At 56.2% G+C, this 21,411-nt stretch overlaps 1 protein-coding gene across 1 annotated transcript in view; it reads right to left on the reverse strand.

Moving 5' to 3' along the window:
- Nucleotides 1–730: 730 nt before the first annotated feature.
- LOC132836225 (WD repeat-containing protein 26-like) overlaps nucleotides 731–21,411 on the reverse strand; it is a 57,427-nt gene continuing 36,746 nt past the window's right edge. Inside the window, exons 6-14 of the mRNA XM_060855554.1 lie at nucleotides 19,408–19,564; nucleotides 16,866–17,004; nucleotides 15,593–15,733; nucleotides 13,231–13,350; nucleotides 12,303–12,448; nucleotides 7,766–7,844; nucleotides 6,764–6,893; nucleotides 6,002–6,187; nucleotides 731–3,310 (exon numbers count right to left, since the gene is read on the reverse strand). Of these exons, the coding sequence (XP_060711537.1) occupies nucleotides 3,279–3,310; nucleotides 6,002–6,187; nucleotides 6,764–6,893; nucleotides 7,766–7,844; nucleotides 12,303–12,448; nucleotides 13,231–13,350; nucleotides 15,593–15,733; nucleotides 16,866–17,004; nucleotides 19,408–19,564 (1,130 nt within the window). The 3' untranslated portion in view covers nucleotides 731–3,278. The remainder of the gene's footprint in view (nucleotides 3,311–6,001; nucleotides 6,188–6,763; nucleotides 6,894–7,765; nucleotides 7,845–12,302; nucleotides 12,449–13,230; nucleotides 13,351–15,592; nucleotides 15,734–16,865; nucleotides 17,005–19,407; nucleotides 19,565–21,411) is intronic.

Here is a 21,411-nt window from a genome sequence, read left to right on the forward strand (position 1 = left end):
AGAGACACACACACACACGGGAAAATAACAGGCATAATTGTAAAGGTGAAGCAGGAGGGGCCCGAGGGTGTGCGCGCGGAGATTGAGAGCACAGTCAACAAACCATACACCATCCTGGAACACAGGCAATCAGCAAGGAGGTGATACTAAACTGGTATAAAACCGCAGCTTGGCATCGCTGGAATCGGGCATTCAGTTCTGGGTGCCACATGACTAGGGCGTTGGAGAGGGTCCACGGGGAAGATTGCCTGCAGGGATGAGGAGCTTCAGTGAACATGGACAGTCAGGAGAAGCAGAGACAGTTCTCCTGGGGCGAGGGGTGGGGGGGTGAATGTATTCGGAATCATGAGGGATAGAGTAGAACATCTCCAGGAGAGGTGGCCAAGGGACCATCAATGGACGTCTTGGGGGGGGGGGGGAAAGAGGTGAGAGAAGAGAGGGGGAAACTGCTGTGGCAAACAGCGTCAGCGCATCACAGAGTCGGTGCCCTGCGAACGGAATGCCAATTCGACTGGTCAATCCGGGACAGAGAGGGCGCTCTTTGTGACGGGCGGCAATCAGCATCTTACCATCGTTTAGGAAACCCCCGCTTGGGTTCACTCAACGGCTCCTTTGGAGGGGGGGAACCCACCGCCGTCACCTCCCCATCCCTCCCCGAGATAACCGGGCAAGTTCCCTGGCCGCTGACCGGTGGGAGGCTACCAAAGCAGAGTCCAAGCAAACCATCACATCGGTTGAAATGGTGCCTTTATTACAATATATAGTTACGGATGTGTGGACAGACCACTGGCTGGGTAGCGATCACCTGAAAAGGGTGCAAAGGGGGGTTGGAGGGTCGGGGGGTGGGGTGAGGATACAGAATGGTCATTCCCCACCACCCCACCCTACCCTTTGCTGGTTATCGGGAGGGGAGGGGAGGGGAAGGAGGTGACACACTGACCCAGGAACTGCCCAAGGGGTCACTGAATCCCCCCAGGGACTGGAAGGACATGGCGTGGATTCACCCCTCACCAACCCGCCAGCTCCTTCCATTCACCCACTTTGCTGTCCATCTAAATGTTTTCACTGCATTAACACTTTAAAATGTATGAAATCCTTTAGCTCCAAACAGTCTAACACACAATAGTTCTTAAACGCATAACAATCTTTTTTTAATATATAAACACATAAAATTACTTTGTATAGACATCACTAGATCTCCGTGCTCACTGCACCACCCCCCCCAACCCCTGAATTACTTTAGCACCCAGAGCCTGCAGTCTCTATCCCAACCTCACATTCACACTCAGTCCTCTGCCCCCTGCCCCTCCCACAACGCTCTCAGCTTCCTGCTATGACTGCACCAGGGTCTGGTGTGCAGCCGGGTTACTGCGCACCCCTCCCCACCACCAAATTCAGTGTGCTCCCTTCCCACTGAGACACAGAGAGAGAGACACACAGAGAGAGAGAGACACACAGAGAGAGAGAGACACACAGAGAGAGAGAGACACACAGAGAGACACACAGAGAGAGACACAGAGAGAGACAGACAGACAGAGAGAGACAGACAGACAGAGAGAGAGAGAGAGAGAGAGACACACAGACAGAGAGACACACACACACAGAGAGAGAGAGAGAGAGAGACACACACACAGACAGAGAGAGACAGAGACAGAGAGACACAGACAGAGACAGAGAGACACAGACAGAGACAGAGAGACACAGACAGAGACAGAGAGAGACACAGAGACCAGTCAGAGGAAGCACTCTGCAACTTTCAAGGGCATTCCAGCAACACCTCCATTCTCTGCGCATCCCCCCCCCCCTCCCCACTGGCTCTTCTGCTTGGCAAAGACGGATCCTGTTCTGACCACCATCTCCAGGGTCTCACTTGCTTTGCCAGTCTCTCTCTCTCTAGCTGACCCGCAAAAGGTCAAGTGGGGAAGAGGTCACCCCTCAGTGAGAATCGCCAACATCAATGCTGCCAGTCTGGAGTGTGCGGTCACAACGTAATGGCGGATTTCCTGAACAAGCAGCCCCACCTCCCCCCCTCTCTGTGTGCGAGTGGGCCCTAGCCTTCAGGATATGGGGAACACAACCCCACCTGGAAACAAGGCAGGAGCAACTTCCAAGTGATCCTCCGAGGATCCCGGGTCTGCCCTCCGAGGCTGGCAGTGGGGTCCTCGAGTGGGAACAGCCTGGGGAGATGGCGGTGGGGTGGGAGCAGGCCCTGATTCAGCTGGGTGGGGGGAGAAAGAATGCCAAAAGGCTGCCTGAAGTGGGGGGGGGGGGGGGAGGCAATCACCACGTTGCCCGTCCCAGAAGAGGGGCTGGGCTGAGGGGGAGAAGCCGGGGGTGGGTGGGGGGCGGTGAAGGAGAGATGGCGAAAGGGTTCCCCGAGAGAGCCTGAACTGCGCCTCCCACACCAGCCGGGATTGCAGGTCTTGGGGAGTTGGGGGCAGAGTCTGCCTTGGAGACACACCCCACACCCCGCCACCACCAAAATACCAAAGCACCCTTGTCTGGGTCACCCACCATTGGGGGAGAGAGGACGGGGGACGTGCCATCCCTCTCTGCGCCCAACACTGTGCTCACATCCCATAACCCTCAGATAACCTTCCACCCCATCACCGTCACTGTGGGGGGGGGGGGGGGGGGGCGCGGAGAGAGGGAGAGGCAGCTCCTGGAGAACTCCCCTGATCCAAGCAGGCAGCTGGAGGGTGGGGGGAGGAGAGAGGGGCAGGAGGAACCCCAGAGACTGTCCTCAGACAATCCCACTCTGTTTCTTTCGGGGAGGGGGGAGGTTGGCCGTGACTGAACGGTCTCGGAACGGGGCAGGGCGGTATTTTACAAGCACGAAGCCGTCAGTTGGACTCTGCCCCCTCACCCCCTCCCAGCCCCAGCCCCACGTACACACACACACGCCGAACAGGAAACAGGGGTGTCTCATACTGCCCTTGGGGGGGGGGCAACGAGCTGAATGAATAGCCATGCAGTGCCACTGGTGCCTGTCGATCCCTCCCTCCCCCAACCACATGCACTGGGGCTGCTCCTGGGCACTCGAGGGGTGGGTGGGGTGGGGAGGGGAGCGAAGGAAAGGGTGTGGGGGGGGGGGGGGGGGGGTGGTGCGGGAAGGGAAGACGAGAACGAACCACGACCACCCGCTGCCTTTTCTCCATCCGTCAGGTGGTGGGGCCCGCGCCCAGTGGGTGCTGCCAGCGGAATCCCGGGCGGGGCACACAGCGACAGAGGAGGGGGGAGGGAGGGAGGGAGGGTCAACCTGTGCCCGATGTGAGCTGTCAGCTGTCAGCGGGGCTGTTGCTGCTACATCCTGGTGGGTGGGAGAAAAGAGAAAAAAAGGAGGGAGAGGTCAGGACCAGTCAGAGTCACAGAGATGTACAGCACAGAAACAGACCCTTCAGCCCAACCCCTCCATACTGACCAGATATCCCAACCCAATCTAGTCCCACCTGCCAGCACCCGGCCCATATCCCTCCAAACCCTTCCTGTTCATATACCCATCCAAATGCCTCTTAAATGTTGTCTTTGTACCAGCCTCCACCACTTCCTCTGGCAGCTCATTCCACACACGTACCACCCTCTGGGTGAAAAATGTTGCCCCTTGTGTCTCTTTTATATCTTTCCCCTCTCACCCTAAACCTATGCCCTCTAGTTCCGGACTCCCCCACCCCAGGAAGAAGACTTTGTCTATTTACCCTATCCATGCCCCTCATAATTTTATAAACCTCTATAAGGTCACCCCTCAGCCTCCGACGCTCCAGGGAAAACAGCCCCAGCCTGTTCAGCCTCTCCCTGTAGCTCAAACCCTCCAACCCTGGCAACATCCTTGTAAATCTTTTCTGAACCCTTTCAAGTTTCACAACATCTTTCTGATAGGAAGGAGACCAGAATTGCACGCAATATTCCAATAGAGACCTAACCAATGTCCTGTACAGCCGCAACATGACCTCCCAACTCCTGTACTCAATGCACTGACCAATAAAGGAAAGCATACCAAATGCCTTCTTCACTATCCTATCTACCTGTGACCCCACTTTCAAGGAGCTATGAACCTGCACTCCAAGGTCTCTTTGTTCAGCAACACTCCCTAGGACCTTACCATTAAGTGTATAAGTCCTGCTAAGATTTGCTTTCCTAAAATGCAGCACCTCGCATTTATCTGAATTAAACTCCATCTGCCACTCCTCAGCCCATTGGCCCATCTGGTCCAGATCCTGTTGTAATCTGAGGTAACCCTCTTCGCTGCCCACTACACCTCCAATTTTGGTGTCATCTGCAAACTTACTAACTGTACCTCTTACGCTCATATCCAAATCATTGATATAAATGACGGTGACACCCTGACCCCAACACACTCAGCGGGGCGGGGGAAGGCCGAGAAAGAGGGACACCCCCCCCACCCCTCACTCACTGCTCCTCATCACCCTCCCTGTCCAGCCTGACTCCTTCCCTCCCTCCCTCATCCTCAGCTCAACCCGGGACTCCAAACAGGAAGGGAATCAGGAATGGCACAGGAAGGCTGGGCCACGATATTTGTCTGCGCTGGTGACAGGAGGGGGGGACCCGCGTGTTGACATCAGAGTACAGGCACACTCTCCCTCAGCCTTGACCTGGCAGACCGTGCCCAGGTCTGGAGGACGGCGGCTTTAGGTGCAGGAAGGTGACGAGAGAACGGTTAGAGGACGGAGGGGATTTGCGGGCGATGCTCGATAGGGTTCGGCGGGCACCCGTTGGCAGAAAGGTGGAGACCCAGGGGGCACTGATTTAAGGAGACTGGTGGGAAAGGTCAGGATCCAGAACACGCTGCCCAACAGCGCTTTGGGTGGTGGGGGGGGGGGGGGCGGGGAGGAAGAGAAAGCAGCTCCAAGAAGGAAGCAAACTACAGGGAAGGGAGCAAGGGGGGGGATGAGATGTGACACATCTCTCCTGCCGGGAGCCAGTAGCAACTGGGTGGGCCAAATGGTCTCTGCTACGATTGCACGACTCAATGGCTCCCCGCAGGCAGTCACCACTCACAACGTGTCCTCACGGGGAAGTGCTTCCTCAGAACCCGAAGGTCAGGGAGCAGGAGGAACCAAAGCTCAAAGAGCACAAAGGCGCAGATTAAACCCACTGATGGAAGACTCCGAGCCGATCGCGGAGAGTTATCCGGAAGGGGACAGCTCAACCAGGAACTGGGGGAGCGGGGGACAACTCCAGAAATAAAGTTTGGGGCTCAATGATCTCTTCCTGTCAGATTACCTTTCTGTCAGTCCGCACGACGCATTAGTTGGGGGATCAGCTGAACGACGGTGCAGTTTTGTATTCCACCCCACACACAGACAGAAAGAAAGGTCAAGGGGGAATTCAGCTGAGTTTAAAACTGCAGAGGTTTTCAGTAATTCCTCTGTGTTTGCCCCAGACCCTGAGGCTGTGTAAGCAGTGACAAAGGTCAGCAGGTTACACCCAGTCACTGTGACAGACAGGTGAAAGGTGCCAGGGGTGCTGGTGGGTCGACACCAACTCATCACAGGTTTCAAGGGAAAACAGAATAAATATCTGAAAGGGACGCTCTCAGAGTTACAGTGTGAGCAGGGCAGTGGGATTAGTTTGGGGATCGATACAGGGCTATGGGGAGAGTGTGGGACAGTGGGATCAGTTTGGGGATCGATACAGGGCTATGGGGAGAGAGTGGGGTATTGGGATTAGTTTGGGGATTGACACAGGGCTATAGGGAGAGAGTGAATGAGTGAGGCAGTGGGATTAGTTTGGGGATTGACACAGGGCTATGGGGAGAGAGTGAATGAGTGAGGCAGTGGGATTAGTTTGGGGATTGACACAGGGCTATGGGGAGAGAGTGAATGAGTGAGGCAGTGGGATTAGTTTGGGGATTGACACAGGGCTATGGGGAGAGAGAGTGGGGCAGTGGGATTAACACAGGACTACACTACCAGTAACTAGAATGGGCCATCAAACATCGGGTGAAACGAACAGGGGATCGCGGCAGGGCAATCGGACTCACCTTCCGGATCATCGCCGTCCAGGCTGGGGGCTGGCCCCCATATCCGAACGGTGCCATCGTCGGAGGCACTGGCTAGCATGGAGGGGATCTGTGGGTTCCAGCTGACACAGTTCACGGTGCGGGTGTGGCCCATGAGCTCAGCCACCGGCAGCTCACTCTTCCTGTGCCAGATGTAGACTTTGTGGTCTGTGGGGGGTCCCAGGGCCCGGTTGGGAAAAGAAAACACACAACTCTGGAAACCAGCGGCAAGCGAACGAACAAACGCGCATTGCTGGACCGCCCCTGGCACCATTTCGGAACGCCTCCTCAAAGTCGTTTCGGGAAGCCGAGTGGAAACATGGCGGCCCAGCGCGACGCGCCACCAAAAGCCAAGTAATAATCACCGATTAAAGTCAAAAGATTTGTCCCACCGCGAACATGTGGGAGCACCCGCCGGGTTACGTTCGAAGCCCACCACAGACCCGCAACAGGGTCTCGGTTTCACATCTCATTTGAAAAGCCAACTTCTCCCACAGTGGCAGCGCGCCCCACCCCCCACCCAGGCGTGGGCTGCGCCACACGTGCCTCGACGTCCAGGCGCAAGTCAGAGCGGGCTATTCAACTGAAGCAGGCATCGCGGACAGCGGTGAGCTGTGCCCCTGCACTTCCAGGGAGAGCAAACCCTTGAGTCCCAATCCCCTGACAAAACAAAAAAACATTCCTGGCTGTTTCTTCCGCCTTCACTTCAGTTCCATTCCCCCTTCAACCCCCAGCACCGCTCACCTTCACTCCCGCTGGCGATGAAATCCTCACTCATGCCGCCGAGACACGAGTGAATGGTATAGAAACCCTGGGTGACGCCCTGGTATTTCTGCAGTAAGACCCGGTCCTGTAAGTCCCAGAGATGAACCCCCTGAAAGCAGGAGGAGGAGGAGACACAGGAAGTGGGTGTGTTAGTGGAACGGTGAAGGGGGGAAAAACGTTTAAGGAAGCACATCCACACTCTCCAAACACAGGTAAGAGGTGTAGACCGTTCGGCCCCTCGACCCTGCTTGGCCATATTCAGGACTACCCTCAGAATGGCCTCAGTCTCCCCCTGCCCAAGCCCACCCTGGATGTACTCAATGACTCGGATTCCCACCTGCTCCCAGGTGGGCGTGGATTCCAAAATCTACTGACCCTCCAAAAAGGAAATTCCTCTTCGCTTTCATTTGGAACTCTGTGCCCCGCAGTTTCTTGACTTCCACCCAAAAGATGTGCAGGTTAGGGTGGACTGGCCATGGGAAATTACCCATAGCATCCAGGGATGTGCAGGTTAGGGTGGATTGGCCGTGGGAAATTACCCATAGCATCCAGGGATGTGCAGGTTAGGGTGGATTGGCCGTGGGAAATTACCCATAGCATCCAGGGATGTGCAGGTTAGGGTGGATTGGCCGTGCTACATTGTCCCATAGTGCCCAGGGATGTACAGATTAGGGTGGGATTAGCCACGGGGAAATGCAGAGTTACAGGGCTAGGGCAGGGATGGTGGCTCTGGGCGGGATGCTCTTTGGAGGATCAGTGTGGACCCAACGGAACGAATGGCCTGCTTCCACAGTGCAGGGATTCGTGGATTCTCGATGCAGCAAGACTGCCTCGCTGGGCCATTCCGGGCTCTTTGCGATAAGACCCTCGATTGCAATCACTAAGGGATTGGCTGCTGCATTACAAAGGGGTGGGGGTGTGGGGATATATATGCTGGTGGCCGAACCCCGAACCCGTGCACGCGGACACTCTGAGGCTCACCTGTGTGGCGACGTTGAGCAAGGCTAACCGTCCGTTTCTGGAAACCGTGAAAGACATGACGGGATGGTCCTCTTGGACTCTGTGAGGAAACGCAAGGGGGGAGAGAGTCCAATCAGTTCGAGGCGGAGGGGGTCACACTTTGGGGTAAGTGGCGAGCTAATGGTGTGAAGGGAGTCTCTGGGAGCGGTCAAGGGTCAGTGTACACAGGCACCAAATTCCTCTGCAAGACAGCACTCTGTCTCCTAAACCAATATGCTGTGCAATTTCTAACTCTCATTTGTCACATAAAACTTCCTATGTAAACATGTCACAGTGCAATGGTACAATTCTGACAGTGATGTCAGAACAGTGGGACAGATTTGTTCCATAATAAACAAGGCAGACGCAAGACCCTACTCGGACAGCTTACAGTCAGGCCGAAGGCAGACCGTCATTTTACTAAGTTTTTCCTGCAATGATCCCCTCCCTGGGCTGAGGGGTCAGTGCAGCACCCTGCGTTCCCTAGTCAGGAACACTCCCTACGGACAGACACCCGCCAGAAGATGGAAGCTCACGAAAGGAAAAACAGAGGCGGGGGGGGGGGGGGGGCTCTGGGGAAAAGCTAAATGGGATAACAGCCAATGCAGACATCAAGCCAAACAAAGTGTCTTTGGGCTACACGTTCGCACTGAAGGGTTTAGTTTACACAGGACATATTGCCATGACCCTGCAACGTCAGAGTGAGGTTTGAAGAGCACATGGCGAGATGGTAAATCTGTTCTCATAGTAGCAAATCACCACCGCAATCCTTCAGCTGCTGCTCCGCACCAGACGGTTATTATAACAGCGACACGGATGGAGTTAAACGGTCGAGGGCTGGACCACTACCTGGCCACCTTTTCGCTCACCTCACACCCAGGGTCATTTAAACACTACCCCCTTGTGTCTGGACTGTGCATTAATGGGAGGACCAACAACATCCTCCCAGAGGACAGGGGCTTGCACGGTAGAAACTCCGTGCCGATTCGGCAGATGGGAGCCAGTGGAACGGGAACTTTCAGGAGCTCGGTAGGTGATGATCTTCTCCGGAGAGACAGACTGATCAACATAGAGGAAGCTTCCCAGTGCTGGAACTGTCCTTGGAGTGCTTGATGGGGACAGTGCACTTTCAGTGTGAGAGAGTCCAGTCAGCTTTATTTTCTGTTTAAAACATTAGAGGGAGCTTTACCCTGTATCTAACCCCCATGCTGTACCTGACCCAGGAATGTTCAATAGGGACTGTATAGAGAGAGCTTTACTCTGTATCTAGCCCTGTGCTGTCCCTGTCCTGGGGAGTGTTTGATGGGGACAAAATAGAGGGAGCTTTACTCTATCTAACCACATGTTGTCCTTGTTGTGGGAGTGTTTGATGGGGATGATGTCAAGAAATGTTTTTAAAACTAAAAGTAAAGCTAAGAGGCTACTTTATCTGTAACACCCTGTATACCTACTACTCTAGGAAGGTTTGATGGGGGATAGCGCAGATGGAACTTTACATTGGGCTTAAAAGAGTAGAGAGAGCTTTACTCTGTTTCTAACCTTGTGCTGTCTCTGTCCTGGAGTGTTTGTTTTGGGGGGGGGGGGGGGGGGGGGGGGAAGGAGACAGTGTAGAGAGAGCTTTACTCTGTATCTAACCCTGTGCTGTCCCTGTCCTGGGGAGTGTTTGATGGGGGGACAGTGTAGAGGGAGTTTTACTCTGTATCTAACCCCATACTCACCCTGTCCCGGGAGTGTTTGATGGAGTTGGTAACAAGGGAATTTTATTTTCTGTTTCCTTTCCATTTTTAACAGAGTAGAGGGAATTTTACGCTAACACTGTGCTGGGAAGGGCTCTGGCCCGAAACGTCGAATTTCCTGTTCCTTGGGTGCTGCCTGACCTGCTGTGCTTTAACCAGCAACACATTTCCAGCTCTGGGCCCGCCCTGAGAAGGGTCAATGGGGATAGTGTCGAGAGATCATTACTTTCAGTTCAAAAGCGTTGAGAGTGTTTAACCCTGTATATAAACCCTGGATGTTACTGTATGAATGGGACAGTATGGAGAGATTTTTATTCTGCACTGAGACTATCCTCTCATGGGGAATTGTGCTCAATGTTACAACAAGCTCCACTGCAGTGGGAGGGACAGTGGATCGAGATTTACCTTGTCCCAGAGCCTTCCTCTTCCTTTGGGAAATGACTGCACTTGGGGTGCGATTGGACAGTCACTTGCCAATCTGACCGAAGGCAGGCCTGGGCCTAGTGGTAAACGACACTGGCTATTTGACTGTGAGGTGCATCGGTGTGGAGCTCAACTCTCCTTATTTGGAAAAATACACACACACAGCTGCTGCAGCACTAGGGAGAGATCTTCCCTCTCTACCCTCCAGGGCAGTATAACTGACTGTAACGCACTGAGTTTCAGTCACTGTAAACTGGTCTGGCAAGGAAACGACCTTTCACCACTCAGGATGAATCAAAGCACTGATGGGCCGCTGGAGCATGTGATGATGCTGTGGCTTTGAGACGTGTGTTTATCCCAGCTTCTTTTAGAGAGATTGGGGACAGGTGAGAAGTCAAACAACTCGCGAAGTCTGGGGTGTTGTCTTTTTTTTTTAAAAAAAGAGCTGGAACAATAGAAGCAGCCTGAACGGGTGTGGTCAAGTTCCCAGCCACAGATATTCTTTGTGCTTTTGGTAGTGGTCGCGGTTGGAGACTTGAAGTTGAAGCAATTTTGTTTCCCCCTCTCTCGATTACAGCTTGTTCTACTAGAACGTGACAGGCGCGTTCCTCTGTAACACAGGGCTACAGAAAACGGCACTAAGATCGTTACACCCCTTCAGCAGAAAGTTGGCGCTATCCAAACTCACCAATTGCATTGACAAAATGCACATTACGTCAGAGCGACCAATCCAGCGAAAAGCTGGGGGTTCTCTTCCTGGGATGCCAGATCGCACAGCAGACTAAAATCGGGTTTCCGACTTTGCCTTCTGCCAAGGGTGTGTTGTTGGGAACGTTACTACGCTGGAACAGTTAATTAGTAATAGCTGCTGTATCGATCATTCTGCTAATTTTTCCAATAGAGTTGTTTTTTCTTTTGTTGCATTTTCACTATAGAGTTTGAATAAATTGCGTTTAGCTTAATGTCACATAGTTTGACCAACTGAACGACATCCAGAAGACAGCACCTGGCTGCCTTTCAAATAAGAGAAAGCTACTTTCTGAATAGAGTTTGAGGGGGTCTGGTTTGGACCATAACAAGCACTTTCTGAGGGAAACGCCGTGTGAAGTGAACTCTCACAAACAGCAATGTCTGAGCTTTCAGCACGGACGCCAGTTAGTGGATGGATCTCGGGCGCAGGAGCACAGACAGTGTGGCTCTCCCGCAATCCTGGCTGAGCCCAGACTGTGGGACTGTGTACTGGAGCAGGGCGCGACACCCTGACTTTCAGCCTCACAAGGGAAGGGAAGCAAGGCCACCCTCGGAGCGCGGTGCCAGCGTACAGCGCACCCCAACAACATTCAAGCGTTCATATCCAAGACTGTGTCATCACCGCGAGGGGACGCTGACATCACCGCGAGGGGACGCTGACATCACCGCGAGCACAAGAACATTTTGTCTGACCACTTAAACTGTCAAGCCACAGCTCAAGGTCAGACTGGGACTCTGTACCTGGCAGGAGAGCGGGGAGATGGTGGTCTTCAGAACTCTGAGGCCAACATAGCGGGCTGGGAGGAAGTGGGGTAGGCTGGGTGCAATCACCGCCTTGAAAAGAAATCTGGAAGGTTATACCAACAGCAAGGGAGATGGGGGAAAAGCATTAATTTCAGATATATCTGGTCGGCACGGACTGCTTGGACCAAAGGGTCTGGCTCCACTTCATACAACTCTATGAGCTGCCAGGGGAAGTGGTGGAGGCTGGTACAATGACAACATTTAAAAGGCATCTGGATGGGTATATGAATGGGAAGGGTTTGGAGGGATATGGGCCAAGTGTTGCAAATGGCACTCGATTAAGTTGGACTATCTGGTCAGCATGGATGGGCTGGGCCGAAGGGTCTGCTTCCGTGCTGTACATCTCTGTGGCTCTATGGTCAGTATGGAGGGGTTGGACCGAAGGGTCTGTTTCCGTGCTGGACATCTCCATGACTCTAGCTCTGTCCCCAGCCAGCACCAGCGACAGTCCAGCTCACAACCACACGGTGGGATCGAGCTGTGCACAAGGAATATCTGACATGATCGGGCGTACACCGAAAAACAGCCGAGTGGCTGCAAAGGTAGCGAGGGGGTGTTCTGGTGTTTGGGGGGGGGGGGGGGCTGCGCAGAGGAGAGCGGGGGAGGATGTAAAAGGAGAGGGAGGGGCAGTGGCTGTAAATACATGACGTCTGAGCCTGACCTTCCTGGTCAAAAGCACAGGGCAGGCGCACAGGGGTGGGGTGTGTGTGTGTGTGTGTGTGTGTGTGTGTGTGTGGGGGGGGGGGTTGGTGTGTGGAGGGAGTGTGGGCGACAATTGGAACAGTGGGGCCACAAACCGTACTCACATGTTGCGGTCGGTCAGCTCCTCGAAGTTGTAGCCGCGTATCCGCTGGTGGGTATCAGAGGCGAGAATGGTTTTGCCATCGTTCAGGCACCACAGGCACTGCACCCGTACTCCCTCCCATGAGTCCAGCACGTTACCGTCCAGGTCCTTTGGCCCAGAGAGAGGGGGAGGGGGGGGGGATAAAACCGTGGGTTGGTCAAGGATTGACGATGAACTCGGTTCGCACCAGCCTCCCCTCTCTGCCCACCCACCCCCTCGAGCCAATAGGAAGGGCATCCTGCAGGGATACCGCTGCCCCCAACAACCCCCTCGCTTCCTCAGCTCACAACACAAAGAGGCGACGCAGTTGCACAACCAACCACCGCCCCCGCGCCCAGTCAGCCTCAGTCACCGTCGCTTCCCACTGACCCCTGCATTCACTCCCACTGGATCCAGACCTCTGCCACCCTGTTTCCCCCCCCCCCGCCACTATAAACATGGAGGGGGTGGCAGAGACACCAGGTTGCATGCCCTCCCCTTCTCTGCCCCCGCAGCCTGGACAGCTGGTTGCTATTACAGCACCTGGTGGACCACCCATTCGAGATATGCCCCTCCCAGCTCCCTGAACTTTCCAGGCAGGGACGGGGGTAAGAGGGTTTTGGGGGTGGGGGGGGACTGGTTAGTTCCTGCCCACAGCCCACAATGCCCACCTCTTGCCATCTTTGCTGCTAACCTTCGCGCGTGTGGACCCGGGGGCTGTTTGCAAGGCAGGGTGAGGGGTTGTGTATATGAGGTACGAGCACTCCCCTTCCCTCCCAACGCATTTTCCCAGCTATACCCCTCACTATCTCACCAGGTACCCCCACACACACTCCGGTAAAACTATCCCACCAGGTACACCCCTACACACACACACACACACGGGTAAAACTACCCCACCAGGTACCCACACACTGGTAAAACTGGCCGCGTTGTCCTCCCGTTACGAATCGCTTCCCGTCTGGGTTCCACGCTGCACACGTCAGGCTGTCTTCATGGGACTGGCTCATCTTGGTCCTCAGCTCCCCTGTCTGTGTGGGGGAGGGGGGGGGGTAAGGAGAGGAGGGGGGGGGGGAGAAAGGAGGGGGGAAGAGGAAGGGGAGAGGAGAGGGGAAGAGGAAGGGGAGAGGAGAGGGGAAGAGGAAGGGGAGAGGAGAGGGGAAGAGGAAGGGGAGAGGAGAGGGGAAGAGGAAGGGGAGAGGAGAGGGGAAGAGGAAGGGGAGAGGAGAGGGGAAGAGGAAGGGGAGAGGAGAGGGGAGAGGAGAGGGGAGAGGAGGAAAGGGGAAAGGAGAGGAGGGCAACAGCGTGGGTGGGGACAGACCGGGGGGGGGGGGGGGGGGGGGGGGGGAAGAGAGACAGAGTCATGGGAGAGAGAAAGAGATAAGGGGGGGAGAGAGAAAGAGATAAGGGGGAGAGAGAGAAGGAGAGAAGAGGGGAGAGGGAGACAGAGGGAGGGAGGGAGGTTGAGTGGGGGGGGTGAGTTGGGGGAGAGAGGGAGGGAGGGAGGGAGGAGGGGGGGGGGGGGGGGGAAAAGGATGGTGACTGGTTAGTGATGGGTCTGCAAGCAAGGTAGAGAGAGGTTGGTCAGGGTGACACCACCTCCAGCCCACTGCCCGTTCAGGCCCAGCGATTCTCCCTCCCAACTCCCCCTTCATTAACACTCGGTGTCAACGGCTGGTGCCGACTCCTGCAGTGGGATAGCTCGTCCCCTCTGCAGCAACACTCACTGACCGCTGGGCTTTCGCTGGGGCTCACTAACACAGGCCAGGAGCTGGGGGCAATAAGGTAGCAGTGGGGTGGGACCCTGACTGAACCCCGAGACTCAGGCTTTGGAGAACCTTGGGGACAAAGCCCACCCAAGGCAGCTGGCTGAACTAAAATGCAATCAGAGCTCGTCCCATCTGACCCTGACCAATATGGCCATTTGTTACAGATTCGGGATCACTGAGGTCCCTGGCCTGGTCAAGGGAACTGGCCATCTCTACCCGGTCTGGGCCTGCGAAGGGACACCAGGCCCAGCGGGGAGGAGCGTCACACCAAACCACCCTCTGAAACAATCCAGCGTCCAACTCGGAAAGAGAAACAATTACAGATAGGGGGCAAACGCTGGGCTTGCCCACGCCGCCCGAGACAAATCATATATACCAGGGTACCCGCCCGGGACACCCTCCTCCCCAGTGTACCCGCACCTGCCCCTCTCCCCCCCCCCAGTGTACCCCCACGTGCCCCCCCCAGTGTACCCGCACATGCCCCTCCTCCCCCCCCAGTGTACCCGCACGCGCCCCCGCCCAGGGTACCCGCACCTGCCCCTCTCCCCCCCAGGGTACCCGCATGTGCCCCTCGCCCCTCCCCCAGGGTACCTGTACATGCCCCTCTCCCCCCCAGTGTACCCGCACGTGCCCCCTCTCCCCTCCCCCAGGGTACCCGCACGTGCCCCTCTTCCCTCCCCCAGGGTACCCGCACGTGCCCCCGCCCAGGGTACCCGCACCTGCCCCTCTCCCCCCCAGGGTACCCGCATGTGCCCCTCGCCCCTCCCCCAGGGTACCTGTACATGCCCCTCTCCCCCCCAGTGTACCCGCACGTGCCCCCTCTCCCCTCCCCCAGGGTACCCGCACGTGCCCCCTCTCCCCTCCCCCAGGGTACCCGCACGTGCCCCTCTTCCCTCCCCCAGGGTACCCGCACGTGCCCCTCTTCCCTCCCCCAGGGTACCCGCACGTGCCCCTCTTCCCTCCCCCAGGGTACCCGCACGTGCCCCTCTTCCCTCCCCCAGGGTACCCGCACGTGCCCCTCTTCCCTCCCCCAGGGTACCCGCACGTGCCCCTCTTCCCTCCCCCAGGGTACCCGCACGTGCCCCTCTTCCCTCCCCCAGGGTACCCGCACGTGCCCCTCTTCCCTCCCCACAGGGTACCCGCACGTGCCCCTCTTCCCTCCCCACAGGGTACCCGCACGTGCCCCTCTTCCCTCCCCACAGGGTACCCGCACGTGTCCCTCTTCCCTCCCCCAGGGTACCCGCACGTGCCCCTCTTCCCTCCCCCAGGGTACCCGCACGTGCCCCTCTTCCCTCCCCCAGGGTACCCGCACGTGCCCCTCTTCCCTCCCCCAGGGTACCCGCACGTGCCCCTCTTCCCTCCCCCAGGGTACCCGCACGTGCCCCTCTTCCCTCCCCCAGGGTACCCGCACGTGCCCCTCTTCCCTCCCCCAGGGTACCCGCACGTGCCCCTCTTCCCTCCCCCAGGGTACCCGCACGTGCCCCTCTTCCCTCCCCCAGGGTACCTGTACATGCCAGAGCCAGAGCTCGGAGCAGTCATCGGGACCACAGGCGATGAGGTAAGTGTCATCCGGACTCCAAACCAGATAGGAAACTCCGTACGTGTGACCTTCCAACGTCTTCAGTAACTTCAGCTGATGGGTTTCCTGGAGGGATTGGAAGAGGAGGGAATCAAGAGGGATCAAACAGTGGAACAGAGTGAGCAGACGTGACAGCGAGATGGATGGACAGACAAATGAGGGGGAGATGGGAGAGAGAGACACATACACACACACACACACACACACACACACACACACACAGAAAGGAGGGCGGCCGCGAGGGCGAGACACACAAACAGCATGGGGTTGGATAGAGTAAAGCTCCTCTACACTGTTCCCCCCATCAAACACTCCCCAGGACAGGGACAGCACGGGGTTAGATACAGAGTATAGCTCCCTCTACACTGTCTCCCCCCCCCCCCCCCCCCCCCCCCCCATCAAACACTCCCCAGGACAGGGGAAGCACGGGGTTAGATACAGAGTAAAGCTCCCTCTACACTGCTCCCCCCATCAAACACTCTCCAGGTCAGGGGCAGCACGGGGTTAGATACAGAGTAAAGCTCCCTCTACACTGCTCCCCCCATCAAACACTCCCCAGGACAGGGACAGCACAGGGTTAGATACAGAGTAGAGCTCCCTCTACACTGTTCCCCCCATCAAACACTCTCCAGGTCAGGGGCAGCACGGGGTTAGATACAGAGTAAAGCTCCCTCTACACTGCTCCCCCCATCAAACACTCCCCAGGACAGGGACAGCACAGGGTTAGATACAGAGTAGAGCTCCCTCTACACTGCTCCCCCCATCAAACACTCTCCAGGTCAGGGGCAGCACGGGGTTAGATACAGAGTAAAGCTCCCTCTACACTGCTCCCCCCATCAAACACTCCCCAGGACAGGGACAGCACAGGGTTAGATACAGAGTAGAGCTCCCTCTACACTGTTCCCCCCATCAAACACTCCCCAGGACAGGGACAGCACAGGGTTAGGTACAGAGTAAAGCTCCCATGCTTGTGACAGTGCACAGACGTGAAGATGTGCGGCCCGTCGCTTCTCACTGAGGGACGCGCGGACCCCCCACTGAGATGAGAGAAGCAACGTGCTGGGGCTCCATGTCGTGAAGCCCAGTTGAGGCAGAACGAAGCTACTGTGCAAAGGGGATGGGGTTCAACACCGTCTTTTTTCAGTTTCGCAGTGAGCAGAAAGGGATGGGCTGGGGTCGGTGGATGGGACACACTCACAGGGTCGACCTGCCAGATGATGACCGCGTTGTCCTTTGACCCCGTCGCCAGCTTGGTGCTGTCGTTGGAGAATTTGCAGAACCACACTTCGTTGCAGTGCTCGGTGAGGATCTGCCGGGTGTAACAGGGAAACTGCCTCCTGTGAAGCCAGAATACAACAACGGACACACACGCCATTAAAGACGGATTTCATTCTCCAGCTCCCTGCCCAGCTGGAGGCCCCCGGGCACATTTGTTCGCTGTGCCACACACAAGCACTGAAACTTCCATCTGCTGGGGGCAACACTGATAATACCCAGCCACGAACAACCAAGGGGAACGAGGGGCATTACAACAGGCAAGGGGAGAGCCAGGGAGGAATGAGTCAACATTAACCCAGGCTGAGGTCTGGGCAAAATCGTGTCCTCACAACCCACCTCCTGCTGCCAATCCCCACAGCCATCCCCGTGCAAACAGGCCGCACTGTCATTCCACTGGGCCGGCTAATGCCCTCTGCCCCAAAACAAAGGGACTCTGTCCCCTCAGACTGGCAATAGGACAGGCAGCCATTCCCCCATTCTGTCCGTGCGGACGCTAGGACAGAGCAACTCACCCGAGTGCCAATTAGGTCAGAGCCGGGCTTCCTTCGAGGATAACCATTTAAAATCCCCTGTGAAAACCGAAACTGAACCTGCCACCCACAACCACGGGGTTCTCGGGCAGCACACCCCACTGTGCCACCATCACTTCCTTTCATCATTATGTTAAACCTGCATCCCCTCTATGCGATCCCCCCCAACTCTCTGCCCAGCTCCCTCTTGATTTTGGATACCCCCGTTTGAATCTTTTCTCCAGGGAAAGCTGACTAACCGCGGACATCTCCTACAAACCCACCGACTCCCGCAGCTCACCCGGACTACAGCTCCTCCCACCCTGCCTCCTGTAAAAACCCCACCCCCTTATTCCCAAATACTCCACCGCATCAGCTCCCAGGAGGACCAGTTCCACCTCAAAGTCCCAGATAGCCTCCTTCTTCAAAGAGCACAATCTCCCCTCCCACGTGCCCTCCAGCGCATCTCCTCTACTTCCTGCGCATCCCTCCCAGCGCAACGGGGACAGAACTTCCCAGGTCCTCACCTTCCACCCGACCAACCTCTGGATACATCGCATCTTCCTCTGTCACTGCTGCCACCTACATCATGAGGGATATATTTCCTTCCCCACCCACTAACAGTTCTCCAGAGAAGCAACTCCCTCCGCAACTCGCTGGTCAGATCCAGGCCCACCCCCCCTCCATTAGCCCACCCCCGGCACCTTCCCCTGCCACAGCAGGATTTGCACAACCCACACCCGTACCTATATGAAATCATGAGGGATGTGGGGAAGGCAAATTGCGGGTATGTTCTCCCTACGGTGGGGGATTTCGCGGCTGGGGGAGTATATTCTTAAGGTGAGGGGGAAGGTTTAAAAAGAAACACGGGGGCAATTTTTTGACCTTCCTGAGGAAGTAGTGGACGTGGGTACACAGTTACAACATTTATAAGACATTAGGATAAGGAGATGAATAGGAAAGGTGTGGAGAGGTAGGGGCCGACTGCAGGCTGCTGGGACCAGTTTAGGATTAGGACCAGCAGAAACCAGTTGGATCAAAGTGCTGCAAGGCTCCCTCGGCAGCTCGGGGCAGGGACTGGGGATACAGCAGCTCGGGGCAGGGACGGGGGGATACAGCAGCTCGGGGCAGGGACGGGGGGATACAGCAGCTCGGGGCAGGGACGGGGGGATACAGCAGCTCGGGGCAGGGACGGGGGGATACAGCAGCTCGGGGCAGGGACGGGGGGGGGGGGGGGGGGGGGGGGAGATACGGCAGCTCGGAGCAGGGACGGGGGGAGACGGCAGCTCGGAGCAGGGACGGGGGGAGACGGCAGCTCGGGGCGGGGACAGGGGGGGGATACAGCAGCTCGGGGCAGGGACGGGGGGATACAGCAGCTCGGGGCAGGGACGGGGGGAGACGGCAGCTCGGGGCAGGGACGGGGGGAGACGGCAGCTCGGGGCAGGGACGGGGGGAGACGGCAGCTCGGGGCAGGGACGGGGGGAGACGGCAGCTCGGGGCAGGGACGGGGGGCAGACGGCAGCTCGGGGCAGGGACGGGGGGGGGATACAGCAGCTCGGGGCAGGGACGGGGGGGTGAGGTAAATATGAAATCTCAAAGGTAGTGGGACTGGTTTCTTCATTTTCTGCATTTTTGTGTGCAATCACAATGGCAGTGTGTTGTAGACGTTTCACTGTAGCCCCGTTCTTGACTTGAGTAAATGTGACAATAAAGCTCTTTCTAACTCTCTTCCCCCGTCTCTCAGAATCAGGGATAACTGGAGAGATTAACACCATCCCCCGATAAAGAATCTGGCTCAATCGTTCCCAGCACTGGAGACATCTCTCACGGACACGCTGGCAGACCATCCCACTCCCCCCTCCCCCGAGCGGGCACTCTAACACGCGCAGGGGAGTGCCCACTCGCTGAGCTCCGGTTCCCGGAGGTGGGCAGCTTGCTGCCTGTTCCTGTTACCTGCTGCAGGCGTGGTCCATCAGCAGGGAGACGGAGTCCAGGTTGGTGTCAGCCTTGGTGTTATGGTACAGGCACCGGTCCCTCTGGAGCTCCACCGCTTGTCTGAGCAGGGTCTGCAGACGCCGGGGAGGCAGCATCACCGACGGCGGCAGGTACGCTGCGGGAAGAGGGGCGGAATTGGTTGGTCAGATCGCTCACCAGCGGCACGCTGTCTCTCGCTGTCCCTGCTCCCAGAATCCTCCCCAACACGGCCTCCCAACCACCAAACCGTGATGGATCACCACGGGAGTCCCGGCAGATCATTTGGCACATCGTTCAATGCTCCACCAATCAGATCAGGGCTGATGTGACCACTCCCACCTCCACACTCCTGCCTTTTCACCATAACCCTTGAGCGATTGGAAATCTGTCGGTCTCCAATCTTCTTCTTGACCCAACTTCGACAGCCCTCTGAGGCAACGAATTCCACAGATTCGGAAGGAATTCCTTCCGGTCTCGGTTTTAAAAGGGAGACTTCCTTGTTGTGAGCTTACACCCCCTGTGCCCAGTCTGGGTGGGGATATGAATAAGAAGGGTTTGGAGGGATATGGGCCGGGTGCTGGCAGATGGGACTAGATTGGGTTGGGATATCTGGTCGGCATGGACGGGTTGGACCGAAGGGTCTGTTTCTGTGCTGCACATCTCTCTGACTCTCCAACAAAGGGAAACAATCTCTCCACAGAGGCATAGAGCTGTGCCGCATGGGACCAGCTGGTCCATGCCAACCAAATATCCAAAATCAATCTAGTCCCACCTGCCAGCACCCGGCCCATATCCCTCCAAACCCTTCCTATTCATATACCCATCCAGATGCCTCTTAAATGTTGTCATTGTACCAGCCTCCACCACTTCCTCTGGCAGCTCATTCCATACACGCACCACCCTCTGTGTGAAAAAGCTGCTTTTAAATTGTTCCCCTCTCACCTTAAACCTACACCTTCTAGCTCTGGACTCCCTTACCTTTGGGAAAATGCCTTGACTATTCACTCTAACCATGTATCTCATGATTGTTTAAACCTTTAAGTTCACTTCAGCCTCCAGGGGAAAACAGCCCCAGCCTGCTCAGCCCCTCCCTGTAGCTCAAACCCTCCAACCCCGCAACACCCTAGTAAATCTTTACAGAACACTTTCACGCGTAACATCATCCCTACAGCACGGAGACCAGAACTGAACGCAGTATTTCTAAAGTGGCGTAACCAATGTCCTGCACTGCTGCAACATGACCTCCCGACTGCTATAATTCGATGCATTGACCAATAAAGGAAAGCATACCAAATGTCTTCACTATCCCACAGTTCCTTTCAAAGGTACTATGAAGCTGTACCCCAAGGTCTCCGCAGGACCGTACCATTAGGTGGGAGAGAGCGAGGACTGCAGATGCTGGAGATCAGAGTTGAAAGGTGCGGCTGGCCTGCTGTGCTTTTCCAGGACCACTCTAAATCTTGCTAACCAGTCTACCATGAGGAATTTTGTTGAACACCTTACTGAAGTCAATACAGATCACGTCCACCCCTCTGCCCTCACCAATCTTTGTTACTGCGTCAAAAAACTCCATCAAGCTTGTGAGACATGATTTCCCACCCACAAAGCCATGCTGGCTATCCCTAATCAGACCCTGCCTTTCCAAATGTATATAAATCCTGACCCTCAGGATCCCCTTCAACACCCTGCCCACACAGACTCACTGGGCTACAGTCCCCTGGCTTTTCCTTACCACTTTTCTGAAGTAGTGGCCCCATATTATGCGACCTCCAATTCTTCCAGCACCTCACCTGTGACTATCGATGATACAAATATCTCAACAAGAGGCCCAGCAATCACTTCCCTAGTTCCCCACAGAGTTCTAGGGTACACCTGATCAGGTCCCCGGGAGCTATCCACCTTTCTGCATTTTACGATGTCCAGTGTGTCCTCCTTTATATAGATATTTTTCCCGATGTCGTTCCTGATTTCCCCAGGTTCTCC

This window comes from Hemiscyllium ocellatum, chromosome 46 (assembly GCF_020745735.1).
Source record: "Hemiscyllium ocellatum isolate sHemOce1 chromosome 46, sHemOce1.pat.X.cur, whole genome shotgun sequence".
Lineage (NCBI taxonomy): Eukaryota > Metazoa > Chordata > Chondrichthyes > Orectolobiformes > Hemiscylliidae > Hemiscyllium > Hemiscyllium ocellatum.